Genomic DNA, 24,731 nt, shown 5'->3' with positions numbered 1-24,731 from the left:
GTCATCTCTCTTCTTGTGTTTGGCCCTCCCCTGGAGCATGGATCAATTATTTGTGCTCTTACACTGCTCCTGTCTTTAGAGCTACTTTTTTGGGGTTCAGGCGCTCCATATGAGTGCTTGTGTTTTCAGCCCATCCCCCTAATCCCCTTCCATGTAGCTTCTATTCCATCCTACCCGGCCCCGTTCCATTTTACTTCTTTTCCCTCCCACCCCCTGCACAACAATGTAAGCCATTCAGCCCATCTATGACAGTGAGTAGGTCTGTTGTTGAGGAATAGAATAGGCATATCCTTGTACTGTAAAATGTGATTGTCATTCTGCGTGCCTTCCAAAGAAAGAACAACACACACTAGGGCTACTACATCAAAGAGGAAAGGCAGCGGACCAAAGGTTGCCATACCTGTCCCATGTTCCAAAAGTAGGTATCAGCAATTCAAATCCTATTTACGTACACTCAATACTGACACCTGCTGCCAAGGTGCAGCCCTTAAATCAAGGACATACAGTAGTGCAGAATAGAGGTTCACCACAATTAATATCATCACATGAACAAAAAGCTCAGTTCAAATTCCTGAATGTGTTCAATTCCTCACTTTATTTTATTTTCTTAACAAATGTCACACGCTTGCAGACAAGACAGCCAACGCGTTTCATCTATAGAACTTGACTTCTTCAGGGCACATTTAATTTCATCATCCAATCATCCAGTCCCGGTACATCAGTAAGTCTCCACAACCAGTCCTGCTTAATTCCCGACATGGGTGGTCTCGGCCAATCCTACACGTTGTTTGCACCAAGTTCCATTATATTCTCTCGTTCTTCACTAGAGCCTATCATCATTACCCGCTAGCATCCATGCACAAATTTGCTTCATGGAACTTTTCTTCACTATTTCTCTTCACGGCATGTGAAGGGGACAGGTTTGTGCGGCTATTGGAGCCAAATGAAGTGCCAATGACGGGCAGACTGGCCGAAACCTTTCATTTAGCAAACTTTTACATGCATCCTTGTAAATGCAGTGGGGTCCTTAAACAGTTTTTTTTAATGTATTGGATCAACCAACTATCGTAATATTTTATTATCATAATCCGACTTATCCTGTCCCACAATACTGTCATCCAATTCAGAGGGTTTAATCACTTTATTCCTGAGGCATGATAGGGTTTGTAATGCAGTGTTTTAAAATTTTGTAAGATGATAACTAGTATATTTGTGTTGTTTAAATAGTTCAAATAATACAACATTTGCAAATGTTATTATTTCTTTTGACATAAAATTGGATGGTGGCTAGCAAGGGGACGGACAATGTAAACCAGTTGTATCAGACATAGATGTACATGTGTTATTAGAAAAATAGTTTCAATCTAATAGATCTGAAAAAATGAAATATCTTAAAATGTCTAGTGAAGGCATCACTAGTACCCTGATGGGGCTGGGTAAGCTGTTTTTTGCGACTGGTGTGGACTCTTAAGGGTGACCTTCCACTGACTGGTGTGTATTTCCTCCTGTAGATTTACCATTCAAAGGTGGGACATGGTTAATATATTGATGATTTGTTTCCTTTATAAGTGTCTTAAGATTCTGTTATTGCATCTGACTTGAATTCTTGCAGTCTTGTTTTGTAGGTGCTTTCCCTAATATGGGATAATTAGATATACTAGTGGTGATCTTGGTTTTCCACTTTTTTTTTGTGGTGCTATGTTTTTTCGTTAGCACACTTTCTATGACAGATCCATATTTAGATTTTCTGTTTGGGGTACCCATTGTTTCATTTGTTGTGAACAAATGTGTATTGACATTTGTGTTTACTGATAGGTTCCTCAGGGGTCTGTCTTATTGACTTTATTTTCATCACTCAATCCTGAAGATGGTCTTGCAGACTCTTTAGCCAATTGAGACCTAAAGCCCAACTGACATCTACTCTGATCTTTATTCATGACTTTGACCATTTTCAGCTAGACTTTCAACCTTTAAGGGACTATGGGAAAAAAGACTGATATGTTAGTGGGATATTCTGATCACCATTTATCACCAGCAAGTACATTGTAATTTGGATTTTGGAATTATTGTGGGTCGGTTGTGGTTTCTACATCTTGGATCCTGATTGAATATGGATTGTATATAACATGTATAAGTATTAGTACCTTCGTGGTGGCAGAGATGGAGTAGGTCGTTGTGTGATTGGCACTCTAGTAACTGTGAGTACTTCCCTCCCACATACTTGATCCTTACTGGTATTTCAATGGTATACGTGAGGCTCTACTTGATTTATTTATTTATTATGATTTCAGTTTTTGCCCACAAAATTAGGATGACTTCTGCTATCACCCGAGGGGACCTTGCAACCTTCCTTAATTGTGTGAATTGCCCTTTGACTTTATATCTACAAGTGTCCTTTACTGATTTCTGATCTGAGTGACGTGGTGTGTCCACGGGTATGTCACCTGTTTTTGTTTTTATTTGTGTTTCTTGTTAAATGGCTTGTGATTTCTGCACCTTCAACCCTAAGGACTGCTCTCCTGTTACCAAGCATACGTGACCTAAATGAATTATCATATTGGCAATATGTGTCGAGGTATCGCTAAATAGTAGCAGCTTTTTATCTTTCTCCTTTCTCATTTCAGGTCGGTTTTACTATGACCATGGTATAATTTACGCTTAGGTTTACTTTGATAAAAGTTGTGATTGGGTATTTTTTACAAACACTTGAACACAAATCCTCTCACTCTGTAGATTAGGTCTCCCATCCCGATGAATTGCCTTTGATCAATAACGACTCTACATGGCAAGAGTCGGCCTGACGAGGAGCTACCGATGATGAAGCATGACACCCATCAGGGTGTGTGGGGGCTCTTGCTCCTGAGCAATCAGATACCCCAATCTGATTTCTCAGTTTACTATCAACCTGTCTCCCTTGAGTAACTGCATACCCCTTTTTCATAGTCTTAGACTAGTTGGGAGCACGTATGCAGGACCTAAATGCTCCCCCATTCCCGCTCTTTGTATATTGATTTATGACCAGCTGCCACAAGGTAGCGCTCTTTGTCAGTTTGTGATCTGTGTGACCTAATGTAAGCAAGGTGTGGCTAGTGCTGCTGCACATATGCATGGGGTGTGGTGGAAAGGATCAGCATAGACACCAGTTTACATGCAGGTAAATACCAACTTTTGCATTAAAAAAATCAGTAGAGCAATTGAGTGTTCACCCATCGGAGGCGATGTTAAACGACCAAGGAAATACTGTGCCGAGGGACATAGCACCATTGCAGGTTGCAGCTATTAGTGGAGGAAGATTGTCTTTATGCACTTGAGCCACTTTTTTATGAGTAAACATGGACATGACAGATATAATTATTGAGTGAAAATGCACCCTGAGTACACCTGTAGGTACTACTGCGGCCCCGTTCTTCAAAGGTAGGGGTTTTGCTACTATTATAGATTTTATCTTTGTGTCTGCCTTATTGACGCGGGCCCGGACTCCTTTAATATAGAACACAATCCATTCAGCAATCATAATCTCCTGACACTAATACAGGGGAGAGGGGGAGGGGGGGCAGGGGGTGGGCAGCCACACATTGGGCCCTCGGATTCGTCAGGCACCCCTAATCCCGACAGATCAGGGTATGCACCTATACTGGTCTAGTATAGATGCTAAGGCCTTTAATTATAACCTTTTCTCCTTCTGTCAGTTTGAGTTAGGCCTTTGTCTGGACCCTTATACCTCAAGTGAAGATATATTAAGTTCATTTACTTCCATCGCCCAGGTAGTTTCTGGCTTATTATCTACACAGACAGTGAGGGATGCCCAGGTTTCTCACTCGTGGTTTGACCGCAAGTGCTCGCAAGCACTGGAAGGTTAAAGGTAGCTTCGAAGCAGGTGCCCCGGGAGAAGGACAGTGTGATTCAGAGCCGGCGTCTTTATAAAGAAGCGGTGAAAGTGCGCAGGAGCCAATTACAAAAGCAGGCCAGGAAGGATCTATCTAAAGCGGGGCAGTTGAGGGTTTCAACTTTATTTTGGAAGACCATTAACAATCCCTGCTTTGTGGAACCAGCCAGTCTGATCGTGTGCCACCATATTTCGTCTGACCAGTGGGTTTCCCATTTTGAAATGGTTTATACCATAGTCTCCCTGGTGGACCCACGGGTAGACATACTACCTAGTCCAGATTTAATCCCCATTAGCTTTTTTCCTGGATGAGTTACATTCAAGCATAGAGCTGCTTGCGCTAAACAAGGCCCCGGGTCCCATTGGAATACCTCCAGATCTCTTTCGTTATAATATTGAGGTCTGGACCCCCTTCCAACTCAAGTCCTAAATGCGGCAGCAACAAAGGGGATGTTGCCTTCCTGGTCTACCACTATAATAATCCCGATTTACAAAAAAGGGGACAAGGATGACTCGCAATAATACCGCCCGATCTCCCTTATCCTTGCTGTAGCTAAGGTCCTGGACCAGGCCCTTTTATCCAGACTGTCGAGCGGGCCACAGACAATCAGATTTTATCGGGCGTCTAATTTGGTTTCCGTGAAGGTATGTCAACCACCGATCAATGTCTCAATCTTTATCTCTTGACAGCTAAATACACATTGATACAACCGGGCGTTTTGTATCTAGCCTTCATGGACCTTACGTCCGCGTTTGATCAAGTCAACTGGACGAAGCTGTGGGACATTTTAGTTTCTTTGGGAGTGGACCCATGTATTGTCCATCTGCTTATATCACTCCATGCCCAGACGACAGCGGCAGTGAGATACACACAAGAGGGTGCACTTGCAAATTATTTTAACTGTACCGGGGGGCGCGTCAAGGATGCATTTTACCACCATTTTTATTTTCGGTTTATATTAATTGTCTTAAGGCGGCCTTATTGGCACTCCAGTCGGATTCCCCTAGAGTGGGGAGGCGAGGCTTGTCAGTTTTACTTTACGTCGATGATACGTTGCTCATGGACCACTCGGCCCTGGGCAGGCAAATTTTAATAGATGACTTTGTTTCTTTTATGGACAAGCTGGACCTGTCTGTTAATTTTGCAAAGTCGCATGTACCGTTGCTGGTCGTCGGGGGCCCCGGACGAAATGTTTTAAAGCTGGTGTCCATATCTTCGCTAAGGTTCTGGTCTTTGCCTACCTAAGTGTGTTATTTGATGACCGATTACAGTGAAGAGTCCTTTTAGAGGGGAAGCTTAGTGAGTTGAATAAAGCTGCGGGGGCAGTTACCAGCTTTGCTAGCAGATTGTGCTCATGGGCACCAGAGGTCATGCTAAAACTGTACAAAATCCAAGGCCATTGCTATATTGTTGAATGGCAGTGAGGTCTGGGGTATGTCCCTTCCCATAGGTTACAGATGGTGGAAAATACATTTTTGCTCCGGCTCCTGCGAGCCCCCCAAGTCACACCAGCTTGGTCTGTGCACGAAGAGCTAGGGGTTGATTACTTGGCAGATCAAGTGTCTATTAAACCCCTACTTTACTGGATAAAGATATGGACACGTGAAGATAAGGGTTTAAACCGCATGATTTTAGCAGATTGTCTGGCCCTGGAATCTGGTAACAATATCCATCGGATATGCTATGTAAAGGAATCCTGCAAGGCCATAGGGAGGCCAGACCTTTTTTCACACACAACACTTTGAGCCCTGGGGATGTAATCATAACAAAAGACTTATATGTTAAATTTGCCACTGCTCAGCATGAAATTATGCAGCTTAGTAAACCCACAGTGAGGGCCTATGTAATGTTAAAGTCTGCGTTGGGTATGAAGCCACATCTTCTTGCACTTTCTAGCGCCCATGACAGATTTTTAATTACCCATTTTAGATTTAATCAATTGCACCATATTTTAGCATTTCCAGCTGGATTTCTTACTTGCTGTTTTCGGGTCTCCACAGGACACTCTTCATTTTGTTTTATTGTGTAAATTGTTTTCAGTGCCAAGAAAATAATATCTCCGGCCTTTACTAAAGAATCTGAAGTTTAGGCAGGCTAAAGTGGCACTTTGCACTTGCAGCTGTTGCCAAACTCCTCCACCCTCCACGTGGTGATAGGTTTTTTTACAGGCAGCTCATAGATCCGGGCTATCAAGAATCGATTGATTTCTCATCGTCTTGTATTCATGAAGTTATTGCTGGTGTGATGGGGTGTATAGCGTTTGATCTTCAATGTATAAGTAACCTGTTTTGTCCTAATAATGTGGCGCTGTTTTATCTGCATGCAATGATTTTTATATTGGGTGATTGTATAATTGTATCTTTTATGGATGTGTTTACATCCGAATAAAGAAAGAAATGAAATTATTACTGCATGGTACTTGCATTTTGTCAACCTCAGAAGGATGAAAGGCTGAGTGGTTAAATAAGGATTTGAATCTGGGACCATGGCATGAAATACAGATCCCTTGTGTGGATACATTACCACAATCAACTACCATAACCGGCTTTATGTATGTTCTTACTGCCTGTTTTGTAATTTTGTGCTGAGGAGCGCTGTCATTCTGATCGCTCGCAAGACATAAAATTATAGTCCTTCTTCTATTTTTGTGAAATGTCTCGGTTTTTTGCTTCAAAATTCTGGTCACCCTATTTTCAGGGGGACCAGGCAAGGATGTCCCCTGTCTTCCTTGCTTTTTGTGTGCGCGATAAAGCCGTTTCCCAGCCCAGTGAGAGCAGAAGGTCATGGTTGGGGAATCCCGCTGTGAGACTGGGAAAATAACATCTCGCTTTATGCTGATGACACGCTACTCTATCACAGGGATGCTGGGAAGGGTGTCTTTCAGATTATGCAATTCCTCAATGAGTTGAGTAGGATATCAGACCTCTGAACCAACTGCCGTCTGCCCGGGGTCAACATGTTGGAAGATCATGGTACGGATATTTTGGTTCTCAGAAATAGAAACAGTGATTTGTGTGCCATTAGCATAGGAGACCAGAGTAATGCCACAAGATCTGACAATCACTAGGGGAAATGTAGATGTTGAATAGCGTTGGGTTTAGGGACGAACTATTCAGAACACCACAGATTATCGAGAATGGAACGGGATGAAAAGGAAAGCTGATGACAGTCTGGGACCTCTTGACTAGAAAGGAGTGAAGCTAGCTAAGATCCATTTCATTATTGACAAAATCTGAGTGAGGCTTCTGATCCACAGGCGTGAGACTGGATCTGGACACCTTTTGGGCAGTACTGTGCATCGGTAGGTGGAATCGATCGGCTCCGAGGAGGTGGCTTCCGCACCAGCAGTGACATGTGCGGTGTCTATATAGGTGTCACGCCAGCACACTCACATCAGTCCTTCTCTTTCTATGCCAGTTAGCACATTTCTGGGGAGAGCTATCTCAAGTCACATTTTGTCTACAATAATTTTTTAGACTTGTCACCTGGTGAGCTCGGGATCTCCCCTACAAAAACAGTAGGTTTAATACCCTGTGGGGCCTGTCACAGGCAGATATCTGTGACAGAACCACACTTTGTCTGTGGTATTTTGAGCAGGACCACAATTCCTAGAACTGTAAGGACTGCCGAGCCACAAATCCCAAGGTGCTGAAGGAATCCTCCCTGAAGCTCCTTGCTGCCCGACATCTGATAAACCTGTGATGTTCAAGATCCCAGTTGCGTGGAAGGTCTTGAGACCGGTTGCGGAGCTGCTCTTGATCTCATCATCGCACTCCAAGTCATCGGGTAAGTCCCACAAAAAGAAAAAGTGAAAGAAGTTGAACAACTCTTTGACGTCAATGTTACAGTCCAAAGCTTCGGACGAGGTGCAGGAACAACAACACTGTTCAAGGCCCCACTCCAACGTTTCTACCATGGCGCCTGTGCCTAGGTGTGCTCCGCGCCTCCCAGAGTTTTCTGTAGCCACAGTGACCCCTGTCAAACTCAAAGAGTTTTATAAAGCAATGCTTCTCATATTTGGATGACCCAACCACTCTGGTGTGGCTTCGCGCCCCATAGTTCTAGAGGGACCCCCACTGGATTCCCACTGGCAGGTTTGCCCTCAGCAACAGTCAGGCCCCATGGAACCAGTGCTAGATACAGAGTGGCTCTGCTCACAAGGCCACAATTGTCCACAGGGTCCGCTGCAGTGCCATCATTTCCAGCGCCGTCGCCATTCCCGACTCTGATAGGGAGCCATTTTGTCGTTGTCTGATGCCGATTCTGGCAGTAGCTGGAATCATGCCTTCTGAGTCGGAGCCAGTGCCCTTTTCTTTTAATAGGTCTGGAGACGAGGATGACTCTGTGGGGCCCCAGGACCACGACCCTCTTCACGAACCAGAGGACAACTGGTTCAGGGAACAGGCAGATGACAGTGGTTAGGACACCTCACCAGACACTGGCTTGGTCCCTCCTCCGACCATGGTTATGGAGGAAGGAGACTCTTTTGCAATGGTGGCGCAAAAGGAAACTGAGGTCCTGGACTTTCGGCTGCCCTTAGAATCGCCCACTTTGAACCTCTCCTCCCATTTAATGAAGCCCTTACAGGTGTTCCCCTTGGAGCATGATCCAAGCACTGTACAGAGGCTCCTGTGCATAGGATGGTTGCCTACCACCATCGTCCTGCTCCTGGGGAAACCAGTTTCGTCATCCAGCACCCCACCTTGGAGAACTTGGTTGTCCAAACTTCCTCCTCAAAAGTCAAACCTGGTGCAGTTCTTCCCATTCCACCAGATAGGGAATCCAAAAGGCTGGATACCTTTGGCAAGAGAATGTTATCTTCCACCAGCCTAGCACTGCCGTCAGTTTTGGACCGATACACCCACACTGTTTGGGATATGGCTGCACAGGTGCTGCTCATGGTCTCAGAGGAAGCCCAAGCCATACTTTCATAGCAATTGCAGATGGCAGAGATACAGCAAGGTTCACCATTTGCTGTGCACTGGACACAATGGGCCCGATTCACAGAACTAACTTAAGACAAAATACTAAACTTACCACCATTTTGGTATTCACAGAAGGCACTTACTCATCAATTAGTAAGTGCCCTCTGTAAATACCAAAATGAGTAAGTGCCTTCTGTGAATACCAAAATGGTAGTAAGTTTAGGATTTTGACTTAAGTTAGTTCTGTGAATCGTACCCTAGGACACCACTCCTTGCTGAGAACCACTGGCTTATAAGGTGATGTCCAAGCTCCCCTATGATTGCTCCTGCCTTTTAGGTGAAAAAGCAGGTCCTCTCCCACCCAGCCACCAAGATCAGCAGGCTTACCAGCCTTTTTGTGGCTTTGGACGCTGTGCTCAAAGACAACATGGGACCACCAGCCAGAGGTCAACCCAGTCCACCACTCCCCCAACAGACGCAGTCTCCAAGCCCCTTCAGCTTGCCCTCATTCTACCACGGGTACACAGTGGGAGACAGGATCTGCTATCACCTGTCCATTTGCAGTCCAGAACATCAGACTAGTGGGTATTTGAGATTATTCAGCGGGATTACTCCATTCCCTTTTGAAAATCCTGTCATAAATGCCACCTTCTTACAACTGGCTAATGGAGCATCATTTCTCTGTGCTCCACAGGAAGAACGTGCTCTTTTGGCCAAGGGAGCCATTGAGAGGGTGGTTGCATCAAAAGTAGGTCATTGTTGCTATGCCCGCTACTTTCTAGTGCCCAAAAAGGAAGAAGGCCTCTATTCTATTCTAGACTTGCACCTTCTCAACTTCTTCCTGAAGAAGGAGAGGTTCTAGATGGCCCACTTTATCTCAGGTCCTATCTGCCCTCAATCCGGGAGACTAGGTGGTAGCACTGGAGTTCCAGGGTGTATATTTTCACGTCATCTTTCTGCCTGCCCACAGGCATTACCTATAGTTCATGGTGGGCCACAAGCACTTTCTGCTTGCTGTACTTCCTTTTGGGCAATGTCATCAGTCTGTGCATTGGAGTTTCCAAAGCGGATATTGCTCAGAGACGCTTTTCATCTTGAGTGGAGCTCAGACCTCCTGTGCACTTTTCCACTGATAGAATTCCTGCCCGTAGTTCTCAAAATAAGAAACAATCAGGGACAAGTAATTCTTGTGGCTCTGGATCGGACACAGAGAATTTGGTATCCCGAACTCCTGAGTAAAAGCATCGGCTCTCCGATTCTGCTGCACTTCGGGAGGATTTTCTGTCGCAGCAGGGCAGGGTTCTGCACCAGAACCTGCGCATACTCTGCCTTCATTGGTGGAGTCTGACAGAGCAGCAACAGTTGATATCTTTTGACCTATCACCCGAAGTCTGCAATGTTATTCTGGCTCAACAGTGTATGCCTACCGCTGGGACAAATTTGCCACATGGTGTGCTTCCAATAGTATTGACCCCTTTCTGCACCCTTATTCCAAGTTTTGCTGTTTATTCTTTCACTGCTCCAGCAAGGTTCAGTGTTGGGCGCTGTTAAAGGTTACCTTTCAGCCATATCGGCTTTCTTGCTGTTGCTAGAATAAACTTCTTTGTTTAAGTCACCCATTGTGGCTCGTTTTCTGATTGGACTCCAACACCCATTCCCTCCACGACCATTCAGCATGCCCCAATGGGACCTCAATTTGGTCTTGACATTTAGTGTGCACTCTTTGCGCCCTCACACAACTGTCCACTCCCTTTGCTCACCATCAAAACAGCTTTTCTGGTGGCATTCACATTGGCCAGGAGGGTCAGTGAGCTGCAAGCTCTTTCCATGTGCCCTCCCTACATGACATTCTACTCAGACAAACTGGTATTGAGAACCCGTGGCTCCTTTTTTCTGACCACATTGTCTCACACTTTCAAAGAAGAGGTGAGACTCCACTGCCTGGACCTAAAAAGAGCATTGTCTTTCTACATTGATCGTTTGGGAAGTCTATCAACTCTTCATCAGGTTTTTCGGGTCAAATAAAGGATAGGCCGTACAGAAAGGGACTCCTACTATTCAATGATGACGGAATCTATTGGATCCCCTAGGGAACTTTTCACTATGATCAATTCCCTTTTAGCCCCCTCGACTAGTGTTGAAACCGAGGTCTCCCAGGACCTTTATGATAAAATGGCAGGTTTCTTCTATGACAAAATTCAGGACATTTACTCCTCTTTGGAGAAGTCAAACTCTGCGGGAGCTAAAACTAATCCCCTATCTGATCCTCTGGTGGTACCCCTGAAGAACTGCCGTGTGCGCTCTTTTCCTCCTATTTTTCAAGAGGATACTGAGTTGTTGTTAAGTGGGATAAGATCTGTCTCTCCCCTCGCACCCTGTCCTCTTAAGATTTTGAAATTAGGAAACGAGGCCATCGCACCTCCTCTGACCACTATCCTCAATACCGTCATCTCCTCTTGCCAATTTCCCACCACATGGAAAACGATGGTGGTAAAACCTCTGTTAAAGAAGGCCTCTCTTGAATCAACAGAATTAAAAAACTACCGGCCTATTTCCCTGCTGCCCGTTCCGGCTAAGATCTTGGAAAAACATCTTAACCACCATCTCAGTTCTTACTTGGAGGAACACCAACTGCTCAATGGCTTGCAGCATGGTTTCAGGAGTGAACACAGTACGGAGACAGCATTAACCGTTGTCCTTAACAACATCCGACAACAGATTGATGCTGGTCATACCACCCTACTGATCCTCCTGGACCTGACGGCAGCCTTCAATACAATTTCTCCTTGTAGACTGGTGGGCGGGCATCGGGAAATTGGGATAGAGGACTCTGCACTCAATCTGCTTTCATCGTTCCTCTTGAATCGCTCACAAAGAGTTAAGATGGGCCAATTTCTTTCTGCCCCATAACAATTGTTCTGTGGAGTCCCCCAGGGATCCTCATTGAGTCCTACCCTCTTTAATATCTATGTAGCCCCGCTCACCACCGTGGTAAGGTCTTTTGGCCTAGACGTGCTTTCCTACGCTGATGATACTCCGATTTTGATTTCCATCACTCAGAGTGTCTCAGCCTCAGCAGTAAATTTTAAAAACTGCATGCGGGCGGTGGCTACATGGATGGCTGAGAATTACTTAAGATTCAATGGGGATAAAACGGAGGTCCTAATTTTCGGAGACAAGATGGATATTTGGTCAGAGGCTTGGTGGCCTGACTCTCTTGGATCTTGCCCCTGCCCCAGTCTTAGTGCCAAGAATTCAGGCATCATTGTGGACTCCTCTCTTTCCCTGGGCTTACAAATAATTAGAACTGTCTCTACCTGTTTTGGGATGATACGGACTCTCAGGAAGATCTTCCGTTTTCTCTCCCTTCCATCACGGAAACAGGAGTGGTGGCCCTTGTGGTATCTAGGTTAGACTACTGCAATGCCCTTTATTTAGGGATAAACAAGGGACTTCTTCATCAACTTCAATTGGTGCAGAATGCCACCGCTAGGCTGGTGATGGGTCTCGCTAAATTCCACTCAGTTTCAGCTACCATCAGAAGACTGCACTGGCTCCCGTTGAGGAGGAGAATTGTGTTCAAAGCCTTATGTCTGGTTCACAGGGCCGTCCACAATAGGGCGTCAGAAGGCATCAACAAAATGTTTCAAAGATATCTTCCCGGCAAGGACTTGAGATCTGCAAGCAAGAACCGGGTAATAGTTCCCAGGGTTAGGCAAGCCAGGTGGGGGGGGGGCTTTCTCGTTGATAGGGACTAATCTGTGGAATTCCCTTCCTTCCCCAATTTCCACTCTGGAAACCCATTCCTCATTTCGTAATTCCTTGAAGACCTGGCTTGTCACCTGTCCTAATCTTTCCCCTGTCCTCACCTTTAAGCGCTGAACTCTATAGACATCTCTTACTCTGATCTCTTTCCGCAGTGCCTTGATGCCCCTGGGCTAAGTTTGTGCTCTGCAAAACTTATATTCATTCATTCATTCATTCATTCATTCATTTCACGAAGGATAGTGCTCTTCATAAAAATCTACTACACATTGGCCAAGGAGCATCCCCCTGAGCGCTTGCACACTAATTCCACTGTCAAGGCTGCGGCCAATGCACTAGCTCACAGAGTCCCCATCCTGGACATATATTAGGCGGCAACATGGCCGTTTCTGAACACGTTCACCAAGAATTACTGCATAGACAGTCAGGTAAGTCCTGATGCCCGTTGTGGTCTAATCTGTTTGCATCTCCTGGGAAGTATTGCTTGGGAATCTATTCTAAGGTAAGAAATCTGCACCTAGAAGTCTCTATCATATGAAAAAATGACTTACCTCTGCTAATGGCTTTTATGGTAGATATTCTATTTAGCGCAGATTCCTCACTGACCCTCTCATTTTCTCCTCTCTGCTACCCTTAGTGCTGCATACCAGTACATCAGCAACCTTCGTGGCTCCACGGTTTTGGCATGGAAAAGTTGCAAAAAGTAACTTATGTGATCCCCTTGGGGTGGCGCCAATATATGGACCGCACACTTTACTTATGCCATGGTCAACGATGATGTAGGGCCGATCTACGTCACTTTCTGGCACACAGAGGTATTGTTCAAACAGGTTCGGCATCCAGTCTGAAGCCTGGGAATAATTCTATGCTAATGAACCTGCGGCTAGATAGAGTCTCTGAAAGATAAGGCATTTCCAATGATAAGTAACTAGTTAATCTGTTACCTGGAGAGAAGGACACAGTGTGAAACCGTGTCAATCGGGGCCGAGATTCAAAACAACCAGTGCCGCAAAACCACACTAATCTAAGATGGCTCTCAGATTGTAAGTAGCGGCTATAGGGCCGACTCCATCCTATGGAGTGGCCAGATGCCTGATTACATAGCGTCTGGAAAGGAGCTCTTTTAAGTAGGAAGAAGGTTGAGTATTAACTGCCTCTTCAAGGATTTTGGCAGGAAGAGGCAATGATAAAATAGGTCTACAGTTGTAGAGAAGAGTGGAATCCGCTATTGGTTTCTTAAGGAGAGGCATAATCATAGTTTGCTCCAAATGAGAGGGACTTGAGCATACTCAAGAGAAAGATTAGAGAGGTCAGAATAGGACTAACTTCATTGACCAAAAGTTGAAAGATGTAAGGGGGGCACAGATCCAAGGTAGTCAGTGAAGAGATTGCAGCACTGATGTTGTGTTCTCTGGGGGAAGAAGGAGAAGCCTTGCATTGGTGTTTTGGATTTCTTGCATTTTGTGTATGATCAAACATGGTGTGCCAAAGTATAGGCTACTGGCGAAGTCAAGCTTGGAGATCATGATTGTGAGGATAGCTTGCAGTTTTTGTTTGGTATCCAAGGTTGGGAAAGATGTGTTGCTGTGTTTTCATTGTGTAGAAGGTGCTTCTTGTGGCTTGATCGGCATGTAGTACCAGCGATATATATTTGATTTAGATGGAGTAGTTCATTGGCTCGTACATCTGTAGGCTTATTTTCATGCCATTGTCCATCATGTCATGATCTCGGTTTTTGTAATTTTGTAACACAGGTGAGTCAGGACAGGCAAGACGCCCATCCATTACAGAATTGAGTAACACTGACACTCGGTTTTAAAACTATCTTAAGAAATAGTGCAGCATGGTGCAGAGTGAAGACAACACTTGCACACAGGGCTCCTCTGCACTTGTGGCCCTTACCACTCTAAAAAAATAAGAGAGATGCTCTCGACTACACCACTGAATACCACATCAGCCTTCAGATGGACTTTGACAGGTGACATGGTCAAGACTCCTCAGAAGACTGCTGTGTCTGGATTTGGATTGCCTACATAGGACACTGAGACTTTGATGCTCAGCCTAAGCATTCAGGAGGTTTCAACGATACCTTCTCACCCTGAGCGTTATAGAGCTTTGTCTGTATTTGATTTCCCTAAATGTCATAGAGCATTCTACTCCATTTGTTCACCCTGAGCATCACATAGCTTTCCATTGTACCTGCACACCCTGAGTGCTATAGAGCATTCTACTATTCCTGCTTGCGCTGAGAGTTTTATACTCTATCCGATCACTGAGTATCCATATACTCTCTTTAGTACATGCTCACCTTACCATCCTAAAGCTGTGTATTTTATCTGATTACCCTGAGCGTCCTACAGCTTTTTACTCCACCTGCTCACCCTGAGCCTCTAGTACGTTCTAATCTCACTCTGAAACTCCTAGATTTTTATAGTTTACCTGCTCACCACAAGCTTTCTGGACCCTTCTACTGTACCTGCTCACCCCAAACATCATGGAGCGTTCTAGTCCACTTGTCCACCTTGCACATCTCATAGCTTTCTCCTCTGCCTGCCCATGTTGGGTCTGATAAAGCATTCTACTCTTCCTGCTCAGCCTAAGCGTACTACTACTTTCTACTCTACTTGAACACCCTGAGCATTCTGGTGCTTCCAACTCTGTTTGCTTTCTAGTCTACCTACTCACTGTGCACGGCTTTGAATGTTCTACTTTAGAATCCCACTCAGAGTGTCCTACAACCTTCTACTCTTCTAGCTCACTGTGAGCATTCTGGATCTTACTACACTGCCTGCTCACGCTGCATATCCTAGAACTTTTTACACTACCTGTCCACCCTGATTATCCTAGAGCGTTCTATGCTACCTGGTCACCCTGAGTGTCCTAGACTTTCTACACTACCTGCTCACACTGAGCATCTTAGACTTTCTACACTACCTACTCACCCTGAGCACCCTAGACCTTTCTACACTAAGGGCCTCATTACGATTTCGGTCAGAAAGCATTCCTACCGATTTCTGACCAATTTTGGTTCGGGGAGTCCGACCGACTGATTGCAATGGTTTTGAACACCGTTCGATCGGACTCCCATTGACTTTATTGGGAGCCTGTGTTCCGAGCAACAACACAGGCTCCCATTTCAGAAAGGGGTGGTTGCGTAAAACCTTGCTCCCTGTGGCTGGCATCCCATGGTGCCTGCCACACTGTGCATAGTTCTAAAGAGGGTCCAACAGGTCCCCCACGGGCCAGAACCAGTGGCCTCTGGGTGAAGGGGACCTGCTACGGGCCCCCAAAGTCAATTTCCGACAGCCGTCTGTGGCGGACAAACCGATTTGAAAAGGCTGTCCGAATCCAACATCATAATATGTCGGTCAGAAACGCGTTCCATAGAGATGTAGGATTTGTTCCGGTTTCTCCAAATGCCGGTCGGAACCAATTCAGAAAGACCGAACTGTTACTTTCTGTCATAAGCCGTCGGTTGGAAATGTTTCCTAGTCAGTCGGAATCATGGGTTCCGACACATATAAGGAAAATCCGAATGCCATTTAAATCCTTTCTGACCGACATCATAATAAGACCATAAGTGCTCACTCTGAGTATCCTCAAGCGATCTATACTACCTTCTCACCCTGAGTATCCTAAAGCTTTCTGCACTACATACCCACCCTGAGTATCCTGGAAGTTTCTACACTACATGGTCACCCTGAGTATCCTAGAGCTTTCCACAATATCTGCCCACCCTGAGTATCCTAGAGCGTTCTACACTACAAACTCAACCTGAGAATCCTAAAGTGATCTACACTACCTGCTGCACCTAACTATCCTAGACCTTTCTACACTACCTGCTTACCCTGAGCATCCTAGAACTTTCTACACTACCTGATTCATCTGAGTATCCTACAGTGTTCTACACTACCTGCCCACCCTGACCTTCCTAGAGTGTTCTAAACTACCTACTCACCCTGAGTATCCTAGACTTTCTATGCTACCTGCTCACCCTGATTATCATAGACTTTCTACACTACCTACTCACCCTGAGTATTCTAGACTTTCTACACTTACGTGCTTTCCATGAGTATCCTAAAGCCATCTATACTACCTGCTCACTCTGAGAATCTTAGAGCTTTCTAAACTACCTACCCACCCTGAGTATCCTAGAGGTTTCTACACCAACTGGTCTTCGTGAGTATCCTAGACCTTTCTACAACACCTGCCCAAGCTGAGTATCCTAGAGCATTCTACACTGCCTGCTTACCCCGAGAGTCCTAGAGCACTGTACACTACCTGCTCCATCTGAGTACCCTAAAGCTATCTACACTACATGCTCACCCTGAGCATCCTAGAGCTTGCTTCACTACCTGTTCTACCTGAGTATCCTACAGCGTTCTCCACTACCCCCCACCCTGAGTATTGTAGAGCATTTTAAACTGCCTGCTCACCCTGAGCATTCTAAACGTTCTATACTACCTGCTCACCCCGAGTATCCTAGACGTTCTATACTACCTGCCCACCCTGAGTATCCTAGAGGTTTCTACACCAACTGGTCTTCGTGAGTATCCTAGACCTTTCTACAACACCTGCCCAAGCTGAGTATGCTAGAGCATTCTACACTGCCTGCTTACCCTGTGAATCCTAGAGCGCTGTACACTACCTGCTCCATCTGAGTATCCTACAGCGTTCTACACTACCCGCCCACCCTGAGTATTGTAGAGCATATTAAACTGCCTACTCACCCTGAGTATCCTAAACTTTCTATACTACCTGCTCACCCTGAGTATCCTAGACTTTCTATACTACCTGCTCACCCTGAGTATCCTAGACTTTCTATACTACCTGCTCACCCTGAGTAGACTAAAGTGATCTACACTACCTGCTCCACCTGAGTATCCTAGAGCTTTCTACAATAACGGCCCATCCTGAGCATCTTAGAACTTTCTACAATACTTGCCCACCCTGAGTATCCTACAGCTTTATACACTACCTGCCCACCCTGAGTATCCTAGAGCATTCTACACTACCTGATCACCCTGAGTATCCTAGAGATTTCCACAGTACCTGCTCACCCTGAGTGTCCTAGACTTTCTACACTACCTGTCCACCCTGAGCATCCTTGAGCTTTCTACACTACCTGCTCCACCTGAGTATCCTACGGTGTTCTATACTACCTTCTCACCCACAGTATCTTAGAGTTTTCTACGCTACCTGCCCCACTTGAGAATTGTAGTGCCTTTTACAATACCTGCCCACCCTGAGTATCCTAGAGCTTTATACACTACCTGCACACCCTGATTAAGCTATACTAAGAGCATCCTAGAGCTTTGTAGAGTACCTGCCCACCCTGAGTAACATAGAGCTTTCTACACTCCCTGCTCCATCTGAGTATCCTACAGCACCCTACACTACACTACCTGCGCACCCTGAGTATGCTAGAGCTTTCTACACTACCTGCCCACCCTGAGTATCCTAGACGTTTCTACTCTACCTGCCCACCCTGACTATCCTAGAGTGTGCTACAGTACCTGTTCCACCAGTGTATTTTAGACATTTCTACACTACCTGTGCACCCTGAGTATCCTAGAGCTTTCTACACTGCCGGCTCCACCTGTGTATTCTAGACAGTTCTACACTACCTGTGTACCCTGATTATGCTTGAGATGCCTACACTACCTGCTCACCCTGAGTATCACAGAGCTTTCTGCACCACATGCCCACCTTGAGTGTCCTAGAGTGTTCTACACAACCTGAGCACCCTGAATGTTCTAGAACTTTCTACACTACCTGCTCACCTTTTGTATCCTAGAGCTATCTCTAGAGCATTCTACACTACCTGCTCCAACTGAGTGTCCTAGAGTTTCTACACTACCTCCTCACCCTGAGTATCCAAGACTTTCCACACTACCTGCTCACCCTGAGTATCCTAGAGTTTCTACACTACCTGCTCACCCTGAGTATCCTAGTCTTTCTACACTACCTACTCACCCTGAGTATCCTAGAGCTTTCCACACTACCTGCTCACCCTGAGTATCCTAGAGATTTTGTTCACTCCCTGCTCATCCTGAGTATCCTACAGCTTTCAAAACTACCTACCCAGCCTGAGTATCCTACAGTGTTCTACACTACCTGCTCCATCTGAGTATCCTACAGTGTTATACACTACCTCGCCACCCTGAGTATCCTACAGTGTTCTACACTACCTCTCCACCCTGAGTATCCTACAGTGTTCTACACTACCTCCCCACCCTGAGTATCCTACAGTGTTCTTCACTACCTGCTTCATCTGAGTATCCTACAGTGTTCTACACTACCTGCTCCATCTGAGTATCCTACAGTGTTCTACACTACCTGCTCCATCTGAGTATCCTACAGTGTTCTACACTACCTCGCCACCCTGAGTATCCTATAGTGTTCTACACTACCTCCCCACCCTGAGTATCCTACAGTGTTCTACACTACCTCCCCACCCTGAGTATCCTACAGTGTTCTACACTACCTGCTCCATCTGAGTATCCTACAGTGTTCTTCACTACCTGCTCCATCTGAGTATCCTACAGTGTTCTACACTACCTGCTCCATCTGAGTATCTTACAGTGTTCTACACTACCTCCCCACCCTGAGTATCCTACAGTGTTCTACACTACCTCGCCCCTGAGTATCCGAGTAACCTACAGTGTTCTACACTACCTCCCCACCCTGAGTATCCTACAGTGTTCTTCACTACCTGCTCCATCTGAGTATCCTACAGTGTTCTACACTACCTGCTTCATCTGAGTATCCTATAGTGTTCTACACTACCTCCCTACCCTGAGTATCCTACAGTGTTCTTCACTACCTGCTCCATCTGAGTATCCTACAGTGTTCTACACTACATCCCCACCCTGAGTATCCTACAGTGTTCTACACTACCTGCTCCACCTGAGTATCCTACAGTGTTCTTCACTACCTGCTCCATCTGAGTTTCCTACAGCTCCCACGTTTCCGGTTAACATGAAGACGGCGTTCCAGTGGTGGTGAAATTGAAGAGTCTTATCCTAGGATCAGTTACTGGAACAGAATGAGGCGTCCCCTGCCTCTGCTCCAGGCTCCACCAAGTACCTGACGCGCCTGGAACAGCAGCCCAGAGGTGATTCCAATCGGAGCTCTACAGACGACAATCGGTAAAGCGGCAGTGACCAACAAACAGCCCATGACACACCTCCCAAGAGTACAAACAATGAAACAATGCAAGGCCCGCTGAGAAAAGAAACAACGGAACAGAGAACTCAATATAACACATATTCGGCCAAACAGCTGTAAACTCTTGTCTGTCTTCTCTGACCTTTTCACCCCCAAGCGTTGGACAACCCGTGTCTGAGAGACCCAGAACACCATCATCAAATGAAGACACAGTCCCCCACCTCAGAAGAACAGCCAGGAGAGCGAACAAGCACGGCCTCCCTACGCATGCTCAGTCTGGAACATACGCCCGGGGAGACTGCAGAAACATCCCAATCTGATGTGTACTTACTACAGTGGTTAAAGCGGCGTTGACCTGGGGGAGTACGTGAATGTGCATTGGGAAGCACTGCTGTCGCTTTTGTTACTGGGGGCCGATAGTGCAGCACTGCTGCAAAACCAGCCGGCCCTCTGTAACAAAAGCGCCCCCCACCTTTCCGTCCCACCGGGAAAACACCCGGTGGTCGCTACGGCAGTGATGCGTGTGTGCCCACGGCCAGGAGAGACTGCGACAGTGATGGATGCCGAGAAGAGACTGACAGCCAGTAATGGCTGAGTGTGGAGGAGGAGGAGAGACTGACAGCCAGTGATGGCTGATTGATTGCAGAGTGTGAAGATGGCTGAGTGCAGAGGTTGAGAAGAGACTGACAGCCAGTGATGGCTGAGTGTGGTGGAGGAGTAGAGACTAACAGCCAGTGATGGCTGAGTACAGAGGGTGAGGAGAGACTGACAGCCAGTGATGGCTGAGTGTGGAGGAGGAGGAGAGACTAACAGCCAGTGATGGCTAAGTGCAGAGGTTGAGGAGAGACTGATAGCCAGCCAGTGATGGCTGAGTGTGGAGGAGGAGGAGGAGAGACCGACAGCCAGTGATGGCTGAGTGCAGAGTGTGAGGCGAGACTGCCAGCCAATGATGGCTGAGTGCAGAGGGTGAGGAGAGACTGACAGCCAGTGATGGCTGAGTTCACATGGTGAGGAGACGCAGAGAGCCAGATATTGGTGAGTGCACATTGAGAGGAAAGACTTAGAGCCGGTGATGGCTGAGTGAACACAGCGAGTAGAGACGGAAAGCCAGTGATGGGTGAGTGCAGAGGGTGAGGAGAGACACAGCCAGTGATGGCTGATTGCAGAGTGTGAAGGTGTCTGAGTGCAGAGGGTGTTGAGAGACTGACAGCCAGTGATGGCTGAGTGCAGAGGGTGAGGAGAGACTGACAGCCAGTGATGGCTGAGTGCAGAGTGTGAGGAGAGACATAGCCAGTGATGGCTGAGTGCGCAGGTTGAGGAGATATAGAGAGCCGGTGATGACTGAGTGCACATAGTGAGGAGAGACAGAGACACAATGATGTGTAAGTGCACAGGGTGAGCAGAGGTGTGTACTGGATGGTGTGGTGAGGGGGCATGATGAGGAGAGACTGAGAATATATTCCGGAAGGGAGAGTGGGGGCGACACAGAATCTGCGATGGATGAAAGTGGTGGGGTTTATCGGGGGAGACAGAACCTGTGCTGGACGGTAAGCGGCTTGGGGGGGGGGGGGGGCGAATGAAGAGAGACAGAGAGCCTGTGATGGATGGACTGGTGAAGCAGGTTCAGTGGAGAATACAACCTGCGTTGGATGAGAAGAATGAGGAGAGGCAGAGAGCCTGTGTTGGGAGGTAGTATCAGGGCAGGATGGGAGAAAGAGAACCTCTGGCTGAGGGGTGTGGTGGGATCAGAAAAAGTCAAACAGAGAAACTCTGATGGGTGGTGCTTAGGTTCACAATGAGGAGGGACAGTGAACCTGTAATGGATGAGTTTTGGGGCCACAATGCGGGGGAGGTGGGGCAGAGAACCTTTCATGGATGGGTCTTGTGTGGGGGGTCATAATGGTTTGGGGGGCAGAGAACCATTAATAGCTGGGTCTTGGGGTCACAATTAGAGGCCACACAGAGCCTGTGGTGGAAGGAGGTTGGGGTCACAATGAGAGGGAACGTAGAGCCTGTGATGGGAGGGAGTATCAGGGCAAGCTGGGAGAAAGAGAACCCGATGTAGATGGGATCAGATTAGGTAAAACAGAGACACTCTGATGGATGGGGGGGGGTGGTCCTGGTGAGGAGAGACCTATTAACTGTGATGGATGGACCTTGTGGAGGGGGTTCATAAAAAAGGGTAGGCAGGGAACCTCTGATGAACGGGTCTTGTGGGGTTCACAATGGTGGTGAGGGGGAACAGAGAACCTGTGATGGATGATTCAGGTGGGAGTCAAAATGGGGGAGGGCAGAGAACCTTTGATGGATGGCTCTTGTCGGGGTCACAATGAGGGGGGACAGAGGACCTGTGATGGATGTATCTTGTGAGGTTCACAATGAGAGGAGCAGAAAACATGTGGTGGATGGGTCTTGTGTGGGCCACAATGACGGCGGAGAAAGAAGCTGTGGTGGATGGGTCTTGGGGTTACAATGGGGGAGCAAAAAGCCTTTGATGGATGGGTTTTGTGGAGGTCACAATGAGAGGAGAGAGAGAACCTGTGATGGATGGATCTTATGGGGTCACAATGTGGGGGGGCAGAGATCCACTGATTGTTGGGCCTTGTGGTGGTCACAATGTGGGGGGCATAGAACCTTTGATTCTTTGGTCTTGTGGGGTTCACAATGACGGGGGGACATGGAGATTCTGGGACGGATGGGTCTTGTAGAGGTTACAATGTGGGGGAGGGGGCAGAGAACCTTTGATAAATGGCAATTGTGGGGCTCAAAAGGAAGGGGAGACAGAGAGGCTGTTATGGGCGGGTCCTGGGGTCACAATGAAGGGGCACACAGAACCTGTGATGCATGGGTCTTGGGATCACAATGGGGGGACAGAGAACCCGTGATGGCTGGGTCTTGTGGGTTCACAATGTGGGGGAATAATCTTTGATGGATGGGTCTTGTGGGGGTCACAATGTGACAGGGGGAGAGAACCTCTAATGGCTTGGTCTTTTGGGGTTCACAATGAGGGGGGCAGAGAACCGGTGATGGGTGGGTCTTGTGAGGTCACAATGTGGGGAGGGGGCAGAGAATCTTTGATAGATGGGTCTTGTGGGAGCCACAATGTGAAAGGTGGAAGAGAACATTTAATGGCTGGGTCTTTTAGGGTTCAAACTGAGGGGGGCATAGAACCAGCGATGGGTGGGTCCTGTGATGGTCACCATGCGGGTGTCATGGTACCTTTGATGAATGGGTCTTATGGGTTTCACAATGGGGGGGCACTGAGAACCTGTGAGGGATGGGTCTTGTAGGGGTCCCAAGGGTGGTGGGGGGGGGGGGTGGCAGAGAATCTTTGATGAATGGGTATTGTGGGGTTCACAATGAGAGGGGGACAGAGAACCAGTTATGGGTAAGTATTGGGGTCACAATGACGGAGCACAGAGAAACTGAGATGGATGGGTCTTGGGGTCACAATTCGGCGAAACTGAGAGCCTGTGATGGATGGAAGTTGGGGGTAGGTAGGATAAAGAAAGAAAGATAACCTCTGGTGGATGAGAGGGGGGAGGATCAGGGGAATGGTAGGGACGAGGAGAGACAGAGATCTGTGATATGTGCGAGTGGGGAGCGGGGTCAGGAGAGACAGTGTACCTGCGATGGGAGAGAGCGGTGAGGAGAGACAGCCTGTGCCAGAAGAGACAATTTACCTGCGATGGGAGAGAGCGGTGAGGAGAGACATCCTGTGATGGATGGGAGTGATGAGGCTGAGCAGTGACACAGACCCGAGATGGGTGGGAGTGGTGGGGGCGGGATGAGGGTAGTGGTTGGCAGGGTGAAGGCAGATACAGACTCTGTGACGGGTGTGACAGGCGGAACCAAACCAGGGTATCCAGAAGAGATGTCAGGATAGGCTGGGGAGGAGACGCAGAGAGCCTGTGATGGATGAAGGGGAAACCCGGGAGTCACAAGCATGGCTGAGAAGGAGAGACAGCGAGCTAGGAGAGACAGCGAGCTTGTGGTGAATGAAGGAGGGCTGGAAACACATGCCTGGTCGGAGAGGAGACCCAGAGAGCCTGTGATGGATGAAGGGGAAACCCGGGAGTCACAAGCATGGCTGAGAAGGAGAGACAGCGAGCTAGGAGAGACAGCGAGCTTGTGGTGAATAAAGGAGGGCTGTAAACACATGCCTGGTCGGAGAGGAGACCCAGAGAGTCTGTGATGGATGAAGGGAAGACCCGGGAGGCGACCGCATAGCTGAGGAGGAGAGACAGCGAGCTAGGAGAGACAGCGAGCTTGTGGTGAATGAAGGGGGGCTGGAAACATATGTCTGGATGGGAAAGAGATCCGGGGATACTTTGTTGGATGAAGGGGAGACCAGGGAGGCTCACGCATGGCTGAGGAGGAGACACAGCGAAGGGAAGGCTGGAAACACATGCCTGGCCGTAGAGGAGGCCCAGAGAGCCTGTGATAGGCGAAGGGCGAGTGGAAACACACGACTAGCTGGGAAAGAGAGCAAGAGATACTTTGATGGATGAAGGGGTTTGCTGTTTAGAGCTGCATGCCTCAGTGAGGAGGAGAGACAGCGAGCTACGATGAATGAAGGGGAGAGCTGGGGAGGCATGTGTGGGTGAGGAGAGACAGTGAGCTTGTGATGAATGAAGGGCAGGCTGAGAAACACATGCAGTTTACCTTGAAACCCGGTTGGTGCCATCGCGAGTGCACTGTCACAGCCAGCAGCTGCCTTCTCTGCGCAGGGATAGTTCAGTTCTGCCGCGGCAGCTGTGCTAATATAGGGCAGGAAATACTTTTCACCAATCAAGTACCAGCTGACAGAACCACGCCCAGCCTTACTGGCTCCGCCAAGCCCTGCCAAGAGAACCTCCCGTCTCTAATCCACGAGGGAAAGATTCATTTCCACTGATCCCTGGCCCGGACAGTGTCCGCTGACAAGAAGAAACTTGGAGTGTGTGTGCAGAAGTTGTCGATGAGACTGCACCAGCCACAAGAC

At 47.4% G+C, this 24,731-nt stretch overlaps 1 protein-coding gene across 1 annotated transcript in view; it reads right to left on the bottom strand.

Annotated features, from left to right (window-relative positions):
* Positions 1-24,503, bottom strand: part of LOC146809104 (leucine-rich repeat-containing protein Bf66946-like) — a 125,936-nt gene extending 101,433 nt beyond the window's left edge. Inside the window, exon 1 of the mRNA XM_085615907.1 lies at positions 24,413-24,503. Coding sequence (XP_085472033.1) covers positions 24,413-24,434 — 22 coding nt within the window. The 5' untranslated portion in view covers positions 24,435-24,503. The remainder of the gene's footprint in view (positions 1-24,412) is intronic.
* Positions 24,504-24,731: the final 228 nt, after the last annotated feature.

Source organism: Triturus cristatus, chromosome 7, assembly GCF_964204655.1.
Source record: "Triturus cristatus chromosome 7, aTriCri1.1, whole genome shotgun sequence".
Lineage (NCBI taxonomy): Eukaryota > Metazoa > Chordata > Amphibia > Caudata > Salamandridae > Triturus > Triturus cristatus.
The sequence above is the reverse complement of the archived record's forward strand: the minus strand, read 5'-3'. Positions and strand labels throughout refer to the sequence as shown.